Here is a 9,742-nt window from a genome sequence, read left to right on the forward strand (position 1 = left end):
ATACACACACACACACACACACACCAACAAATTTTTTAAAATGTATTATATTTGAGGAGGAGGCATGGAAATTTTGTCATGTTAATTAGCAGACGTGATAAACATTACCATTGAAATGTACCCGATTACTTTATAGACATACACAGGTGCCAAGGATCCAAGTGCAACTGATTACGTCTAGTAATAATCAGATACATACAGATTAGAGATGCATGCCCCAACATCTCAGTGTTAGTAGTAAAAATGAGTCTTTCTGCAAGGAACAATATATTTGAAAATGAAATGGAGATCTTTTTTAAAGGTTAAAAACTCATTCAAGCTGGATGTGGTAGCACACGCCTTTAATCCCTGCACTTGGGAGGCAGAGGCAGGTAGATCTCTGTGAGCTCAAGGCCAGCCTGGTCTACATAGTGAGTTTACTCTTGCTCTGGAGTGTGTTACTGAATATGTTAAAGCTGTAATGAAATGCTTCTTCTAATCATGTAGTTATTAAAAATTTTTTAAAAAAGCATTTTAATGGAAAAAAAAATGAAGGCAGTTTTCTTTTCCCAACACCCTCCCACCTTTCACCCTCCAATCATTTGCCACTTCAAGTACCTCAGGCCGACGATGCTCTTCTACATCAACAGAGCCATCTAGTGGGGTGACAAAGTGGCACACAGGATTCTTGCGCTTCTCCAAATCTAGGTTGAGAGAGGTGAGACATCATCACTACACCAAGACCCTTGAAGGAACTCCCCACAGTCTGCTACATTCAAGGCACAAGGCAAAGAATGGCAATAATATATGATCAAGAAAGTGAAGCTTGGTGCTGGAGAGATGGCTCAGCGGTTAAGAGCACTAGTTGTTCTTGCAGAGGTCCTGGGTTTGATTCCCAGCACCCACATGGTGACTAACAATCATCCATAATTCCAATTACAGGGGATACAATGCCCTCTTCTGACCTCTGCAGGCACTGCACAACACAGGTGCACTTACATACATGTGAGCAACACATCCATACACATAAAAAATAATAAAAAAGCTGGGCATGGTGGCACACGCCTTTAATCCCAGCACTCGGGAAGCAGAGGCAGGCAGATCTCTGTGAGTTCAAGGCCAGCCTGGTCTACATAGTGAGTTCCAGGACAGCTGGGGCTACAGGGAGACCCTGTCTCAAAAAGACCAATAATAATAATAATAATAATAATAATTTAAAAACTTTAAAAAAGTGATGCTTCTCATCAAGACAAAGGCAGCCAGTGAGCAGGCAGGGTCCACTGGGTCTTCCCACACTCAAGCTGGCTGGGGACAAGAGGATGTACATAGTAACATCTGGATCTTTTTTTTTTTAATTTATTTTATGTGTATGAGTGTATTGCCTGCATGTATGTGAGTGCATCCATGTCGTAAAATGCCACAGAGGTCGGAAGAGGGCTTCGGATTCCCCTGGAACTGGAGTTAAGGACAGTTGATAGCCACCATGTGGGTGCTGGGAATCGAACCTGGTCCTCTGCAAGAGCAGTCAGTGCTCTTAACCATTAAGGCATCTCTCCAGCCCCATATCTGTATCTTTTAAAATCTGCTGGAAATGGAAACTCATTGGCTCTTCAAATGACACCTCTTTGCAATATTCTCCAAATTTCCCGAAAAAGGACCCCTATTTCTTTAAGCCCAAACACCCAACATGCACACTGTACTTTGTGGGTAGGGTTTCTTATGTTGGGCTCTGTTGGTTGACTGTGTCTGATGGCTGGTAAATGCCTGGTCCCTGAGTCATAGACTGTTCAAAAGAGATTCTTCTGGAAACAGCAAATTTTAAGAATCAGTTGAGGACATGAAGTACTCAGGCCTCTAAGATACAGACCTCTGACCCCCACTTCAAAATGGAGGGCCTTTGTAACACCTGCCACTCCCACACTGGCAACACACTTACACTGCATGTACCATGCCCGCCAGATGGCGTTGTTGAGCCGGATCTTGTCCCTCCACTGGAGTTTTAGGCCCTTGAAATTCTTCCACTTTGGAGACACTAATTTCCCACTGGAAAGCAAGACAAAGAGGGGAGAGTCAGTGGTTCTTCAGAAAGTGCAATTAAATTTAAAAGTGAAGACTGATCCATTAACAACCACATGCTAAGAATGACAGAACACAGTCATTCTGGGATTTCTTCAGAGCATTTGGGAGAAAGTGGGGCATGACAGTGTTCTGACCAGAGGACATGTTGCAGTAGGTGACTACCACACAGGGTTTGCTGCAGTCTTTGGGCTCCTTCTGCTTACTCTTAAAGCTTTTCGTAATTAGGCATTTAAAAGACATGTTGCAGGGCTGAAGAGATGGTTCAGTGGTTAAGAGCACTGGCTACTCTTACAGAGGACCCAGGATTTGGTTCCCAGCACTCACATAGCTGCTAACAATTGTTCATAACTCCAGTTCCTGGGGATCTAATGCCCTCTTCTGACCTCCATGGGCATTGCATGATACAGGTACACTTACATACATGTAGGCAACATGTAGGCAACATACACTCATACAGATAAAAATAATAAAAATATTTAAAACAAAATTTAAAAAGACACATTGCTGGTGTGTGGCATATATCTTTAGCCCCAACACTTATGAAGTAGAGGAAGAAGGTTGTGAGTTTAAGACCAACCTGGACTAATATTGGTTGACCATAGAAAACAGGCACTTTTTACCAGGTCTTGGCCCACTTCTTTTATTCCCAGCCACCATTGGTCCGTCTCAAGCCATTTGAGAAAGTGAGCTCTCTGCCAGCTGCTCAGAGGTGGCTGCTGGCACAGCACCTAGAAAACTGAACTGCCAAGATGGCTATGCCACCAGACAGTTCACATTGCCTGCTATTAGTCTGGTCTGCAAGTGCTCTCAATTTATTCTAGAAGAATTTTAAGGTAGACTCTTACAATTAAGAGACAGTACTGACAACCCCAGCACACAAATGTCCACCAGCCTTGAGACCTCCAAGTTCCTTCTGTTCTGGGTCTGACACATGTGGTTCTTACTCTTTAAGGGACTCTTTCTACCTGTCCCCTGTTCTACCTTCCAGACACTGCTCTAATGCCATCTGCTCTGGGCCAGTGCTGGCCTCTCCCAGGCTCCATCAGCTTGTTCATGGTCCCTCAACACTTTAAGAACCTCTGGGACAACAATCACAAACACTAGACTGGGGTTGTTGCTCAGTGGTAGAACACCAGCCAAACATGTGCAAGGCCCTTGACAAAACAAAAACAAGTATTACCAAGGAGTGTGTGTGTGTGTGGTGTGTGCATATACACCTACCTCCCATATCCCACCTCATTCTGTGTGTAATTCTCTAGGGAAGGAAGGCCCTTTAGGTCTCTTACTGCCTAGGAAGGGCTCATTTAATTCTTCCTAAAGTAAGTCAAGAGTATTTGCAAACCAGGGTAAGAACAAGCAGGGAAAATATCTTGGTGGCATGGCAGTTGTTTCCCATGTGCTGTTCCAACAGTCACCTCTAGATGGCTGGCAGAGAGGTTCCTTTCTCAGATAGCTTGAGACAGTAAGGTACAATCTTTGGTACATATCAAATGGGCTGAAGGGATGGCTGGGCATAGTGGCATACCTTTAATCACAACACTTGGGAGGCAGAGCCGGGCAGATTTCTGTGAGTTCAAGGCCAGCTTGGTCTACATAGTGAGTTCCAGGCCAGCTGGGGCTATAGGGAGACCCTGTCTCAAAAAGACAAAAAAAAAAGAGGAAGGGCTGAAGGGAATCCATCTGATTACAAGTCATAGCCCTGCCCCTTCCTTCTCCTAACCCACTCAAAAAGGCCATGAGTAGCAAAGATGTGCCCTGTCACAACAGTTCAAGTGTTTTGAGGAGGTGCCCAAACAAGGCATTAAGTGAACCTGAAAGCTTGGTATATAAAGAAAATTCCCTGCTGGGCACGTGGCAGAACTTTCCATCTCCTCCCACTCAAGCCACCAGAGATCAGGCTTTATAGCAGACAGAAAGCTGTGGCCCATCCCTTAAGCAAATGTTACAGTACATCTTTTAAGCATGTAGGAGAAACACTGACAGCCAACAGTCTACCTAGGTGGTACTAGAACAGTGTCTAGAATATGAGTAAGGGCCATGTAGAAGGATCAGGAGCCTCAGAAGAGCCTACCTCTTCCTCTCCCTTCCCTTGATACTCCAAAGGCACATATGACCCACTCCCAGGTGACTGATCAGCTGTACCTGTGCTCACTAGGCCACAGCTGAGGGGTCTGAAGACTCCATTGATTATCATTCCCCATCTATGTAACTCTGGTATCAATTAGGCATTCTGGCACCTATTTGCTGGGTAAAAATAAAAATACCACCTCCTCCAGAGTGTTTTAATAAGGACTGAATAAGAGTGTGAATTTGAGCTGGGCATGGTGGCACATGGCTGTAGTCCCAGCACTTGGGAGGCAGAGGCAGGCGGATCTCTGTGAGTTCAAGGCCAGCCTGGTCTACCTGGTGAGTTCCAGGCCAGCTGGGGCTACAGGGAGGCCCATTCTCAAAAAGACCAAAAAAAAAAAAAGGTGTGAATTTGTATATATAAATATACATACACATACCTAGTAAACTCCAAAGCAAAAAAGATTAATACTCCTCTTAATGATCAGATTAAAGTTTCCTGAAAGATGCGAGTTTTGACCTACTAGCATTTGTGAGTGAAGAGCTCAGATCTGAGGAAGGACACAGGTGAGACAGACAGACTCCTGCCCTCCCAGGTCCTGTGTGGAGGAAAACCAATGCATGGGGCTAACATCTATCCTGTTGCAGCCATCAGGAGGCTTTCTGGAAGAAACAATATTTAAGCTAAGACCAAGGAAAAGCCTGCCTGGCTTGTAACTACACTGAAGTAACATAAATGGGGTCAGACCCAAGAAAGCTGGAGGCAGAAAATACAGAGGCCAATGGCTCCTGCCTTCGACAAAGTCAATCTCTTTTCCGTCCTGTGCAAGGTCCTCCAGCAACTCCAAGCCTGGTCCAGCATGTGGTTCTATTATACAAATGAAATGAAACTCTGTCTCTTTATATAATCTAAAAACGCCTTTTCTATAATTGATACCCCTTCCTGATGAAGTCCAGGTTCCAAGGCAGTGCTGTGTGCTCAGCAGCACCAGAATCTGACTGAGCATTGACAACTTAAGAGATGACTGCAAAAATATCCACAAAGTGTTGTGATGGACCTGGGTTTCCAGGAAGAACAGCCGTGAGGGCCCGGTCAAGGTCTGTGCAGAGCTTTCCTCCAGCTGACGCAGGCCAATCTTACCTTTGCTATGCACTTCTAAGAAAAAAGGGGCTGGTATGCTATGAGAACCTCTTCAGTGTCTGACTATATAGCACTTTTTGTTAGGTATAATGATGGGAGTGGAAGACAGAGAAATTCAATCTACTGGGCTAGAGACCAGGCTAAACAGGGCTTAGTATGAGGGTTCCCTGATTCTTCCTGCTGAGTAGTTCTCTTATCCTTGATATTTAAGGATAAACAAAAAACAAATTTTGGCAGGAACCCCCAAGATTTCTCATTTCCACCCTCCCATGTTTCTGTAATATCTCTATAGCCAGAATGGGGCGCTATACAAACACAAAGAAATGAGTCTAAAACCTGCTGGGCAGACAGAATGGATGACTGACAGTCTTCCCGCCTTTGCTAGTCCCAAGTTAACATCTGAAGAACCAACACTCATATAATGTCAAAAGTTACACAGAGTAGAGAGGGCTGGGGAGTAAAACTCGATGGTGGAGTGTTTGCCTAGTATGCATGAGGCCTTGAGATCCTCAGTGCTGCTCCAAAAGAAGACAAAGGGAAGGAAGGATGCCCTAGAGAGTCGGTATAGATTTGTCAGTTTCTTCCTTGATGAGCTCTTTGGCCCCTTCACAGAGGGAAGAGATCTCTCCTATATAGGCACCCACAGTACCCCTTCTCGTGCCCCAGGTCTAGCTTCCCACAAAACCAGGAGAAACTGCTTTAAAAGGGTCCACAAGACAATTGCAGAAGGCAGTTACTCCATGAGAGAACCCCAAGAGCAGGGGATCCTAAAAGTCTCACTGGTCAAACTTCTGCTCTCCACAGTGATGTAGCGCAACACATCTTCTAGACAGTCCAACCACATCCCTTCTTCAAAGCACAACCAGAAAAGGAAGGAAAACCTGTACGACGATCTGTGGCCTTCCTCAGTACTGGAGGTTTCTTCAGCTTATGCCTTCCAACTTTCCCTTTCTTATGTCACAGCCATAATCCTGAGGGAAGCTTACCAGGCACCTAGGCCTCCACCAATCTGTATTAGTCAGGATTCTCCAAAGAAACAGAACTGGTAGAATGAATATATATGTATAGAGATTTATCAGCTTAGCTCACAGGATAGAGTCCAAGTAGTCCAACCAATCTGGCGTTGAAGGTCTGACAAATTCCAAAAGATAAGCTAGTCTTCAGTCTACAGCACCAAGACGAACTCACCAGTGAGAGAAGGCAAGCAGCAAGAAGCCTGGTGTTCTCCTCTGCCTTGGTCTTTTATACCAGCTGCCATCAGAAGGTAATGCCCACATTTAGGGTGTGTCTTCTGGCTTTAGATGATCCAATCAAGAAGATCTCTTTCATTTCAGTTAATCTCAGATCAAATCAAGTTGACACCCAGGATTAGCCATCACAAGTCCACCCCTTGTCAACTTGACACACAATAGCATCTCTCTATGTCATGCTTAATTTTCAAATGAAAACAATGTTGAGGTCATAATTTCACCTAACATGATATAACTATCTCATCATACAATGACCAATGCATTATATATCTTAGAGTAGGTGATAAGGTCTTCGAGGAATGCTTAGTCCTTTAGTGTCTCATAACCCAATATAATCATATAGGTTCACAATACTTATCCATTTAACATTTATCTCAATTACATTAAAAAAGAATAACTCAAGTATCTGCTTAACATATGTGTATACATGCACAAGCCTATTATTAACCAAATAGGACAAAAATACTCATGTCAATTACAATCCACATTTCTGCAACTGGTCACGTGGCCTAAGTTGGTATTTGTAACTACCTTCCTCTACTACCCATTCTATATTTCCTCCACAATCAGCAAGCACCTCTGCAAGTCTTGGCTCTTTCCGTGGAGGAGTGGCCAATACTTTCATCCCTGAAGGGTCTGGGCCATTTGTTGTCCTGTCTGGACTGGGTTGTTGCAGTTTCACATTGACCTTAGTCACATGACATGGTAACACCAAAAGTCACCCTAAGGAATCTCCTGCCTTCCAGATATAATCTTCATTACCTCCATGTGGAGAACCAGTCCAATTTCCCCCTGGTAGTCTGGGTCAATCACTCCTCCTAATACTGTTATTCCTTTCTTAGCCTGCTGACTTAAGGGCATCAGAAGCCCAAAGTGTCCAGGGGGAAGTCTTAGCTTCCAGTTCAATGGAATGTTTGTTGTCTCTCCTGGCAGAAGCATTCCTTCCTCTGGAACCAAAACATCCAAGCCAGTAGAGTGCAAAGTCGAGGGTACAGGAAGCAAAAATGTTCCTAGTGGGTCACCAGGGGTGATAGTGAGTGGAATCATTCCCACTTCCAACCCTTGATTCCTGGACCCGTGAATCCTGGCTATAGGAGAAACGGTACCATATATTGGACACTGATTCAAAGCATACACTGCCTTCTTGAGGACCCTGCCCCAGCCACCCTGCCCTCCTCCACCCAAACTATGGGAAGGTCTAGCTATGAGTCATCTTGGGACTGCTGGCCCCGTGCTAGCATACAGGGGGTGCTTTTAAACCCAATTATTAAACAAATGCTGAATGTTTCCTTCCATGAAGAAGTCTTCACACACCCTGACCCAGTCACCCTTCCTAGAAGGTAGGTTCTTGACACAAAACAAAGGCTCCTCTCAAAATTTTGTTGGATGGAGTTAGCAAAGCATGAATTCTTCAGGTCAGACAACAGTCTGCTTTTGGAATGGAAATCAAATTGCAAGTTAGTCTCAGTCTCAGTCTCTCTCTCTCTCTCTCTCTCTCTCTCTCTCTCTCTGTCTCTGTCTGTCTCGACAGGGTCCCCCTATAGTCCCAGCTGGCCTGGAACTCACTATGTAGACCAGGCTGGCCTCAGACTCACAGAGATCCACTTGTCTCTGCCTCCCAAGTGCTGGGATTAAAGGCATGCATCACCACGCCTGGCAAATTGGAAGTTTCAAAAAGACAGCACTGGATAATTAAGTATGGAAGGGCAGGTATGGGTCACAGATTCTGCTAGCTGGGGTATAATTAAACACCAGCTCTTATTCAACCTTCTTTCCAAAAAATGGCAGGCAGAGGGTAGGGGTTACTGGTTATAGGTCTCTGGGTCCAGTCATCTGCTCATACAATCAAATTTTGTTTCTCTACTGTTCCTGATGCTTTCAGGAGGAATACCCATTAGCAAAACATCCCCAGCCCTGCCTCATCCTTACCCCTTCACAGACAGGTGGAGTGGGCATCACCAGCAAGTATAAGAACCAGGCACAGATGGTCAAGCCCTGCCTCTCTTGTCCTCTGGAGATCGAATTGCCCATGCTCACCCTGCTCTGCTCCTAGAGAGAGCAGATGCAGGGCAGAAAATTAGCCTGTGACTCACAACCCCATCCTCAGCATAATTAACAATAAAGGTAGTATTTTGACCATCATCTACTGGAGTTCTATTTATTTGGTTTTTTTTTTCTTTTTTTTTAAATTTTATTTATTATTTTTATTTTATGTGTATGCATGTATTGCCTGCGTGTAGGTAAGTGTACCCATGTCGTGCAATGCCTGTGGACGTCAGAAGAGGTTGCTGGATCCACTGGGACTGGAGTTATGGACAGTTATTAGCTGCCACGTGGGTGCTGGTATTCGAACCCAGGTCTTCTGCAAGAACAACCAGTGTTCTTAACTGCTGAGCCATCTTTCCAGCCTGTTTGTTTTTTCTTTTGAATTCTGGTGGATTAAATACACATCTGAATACTGAATGAAGAGTTCCAGTTCCCTTCTCTTCCCAACTTCCTGAATACCAGTGTGTAGGCTTTAAAAACATTCACCCTTCTCTGGAGAAGTTGGGTAGTTACAGGGGAAAAAAAAATCCTGCAAGACTTGATATTTAATTAGACTCCAGAATAAGTTATTTGCCCATTCTGCCTGTTACCCTAAAATGAATTCAGCTCTACCTACTGCCAAGTCCCCCAGTGATTATTTTAGGTTAACTATCATTATGAACATGTGGTGGAGACTCATTAATTTAGAAGAGCCTCCAACATGAGAGAAGCCAAAAGCATACAGAAACAGTATCACAAACAGATGAAAAAATCTTTGTTGTGTTCTTAGTGATATAATTTCAAACTACAAGAGATAAAAATAGGCTCCTAAAAGTTTACAGAAAGAAATAATATGGAAAGAGTTAGGAAAAAAGCAATAGCTTTACACTTTTCAAAAGCAACATAGGAAGCTGGGCGTGGTGGTGTACACCTCTAATCCCAGCACTGGGGAAGCAGAGGTATGTGGATCTCTGTGAGATACAGGCCAGTTTGGTCTACATAGTGAGTGACAGGCCAGCTGTGGCTACAGGGAAACCCTGTCTCAAAAAAATAAAGCAGGGTCTGGTAGTCCCAGCACTTGGGAGGTAGAGGCAGGTGGATCCTGTGAGAACAAGGCCAGCCTGGTCTCCATAGTGAGTTCCAGGCCAGATGGGGCTATAGGGAATCCCTTTCTAAAAAAGACAAAATAATAATAATAATA

At 44.3% G+C, this 9,742-nt stretch overlaps 1 protein-coding gene across 3 annotated transcripts in view; it reads right to left on the bottom strand.

Moving 5' to 3' along the window:
* The window catches only part of Mlxip (MLX interacting protein), an 83,754-nt gene that overhangs the window by 28,767 nt on the left and 45,245 nt on the right, over positions 1-9,742 (bottom strand). For all 3 annotated transcript variants that reach the window (XM_008839338.3, XM_017799717.2, XM_008839337.3), the window contains exons 2-3: positions 1,916-2,022; positions 598-683 (exon numbers count right to left, since the gene is read on the bottom strand). In XM_008839338.3, the coding sequence (XP_008837560.1) occupies positions 598-683; positions 1,916-2,022 (193 nt within the window). The remainder of the gene's footprint in view (positions 1-597; positions 684-1,915; positions 2,023-9,742) is intronic.

Source organism: Nannospalax galili, unplaced genomic scaffold (assembly GCF_000622305.1).
Source record: "Nannospalax galili isolate Female #2095 unplaced genomic scaffold, S.galili_v1.0 scaffold218, whole genome shotgun sequence".
Classification (NCBI taxonomy): Eukaryota; Metazoa; Chordata; class Mammalia; order Rodentia; family Spalacidae; genus Nannospalax; species Nannospalax galili.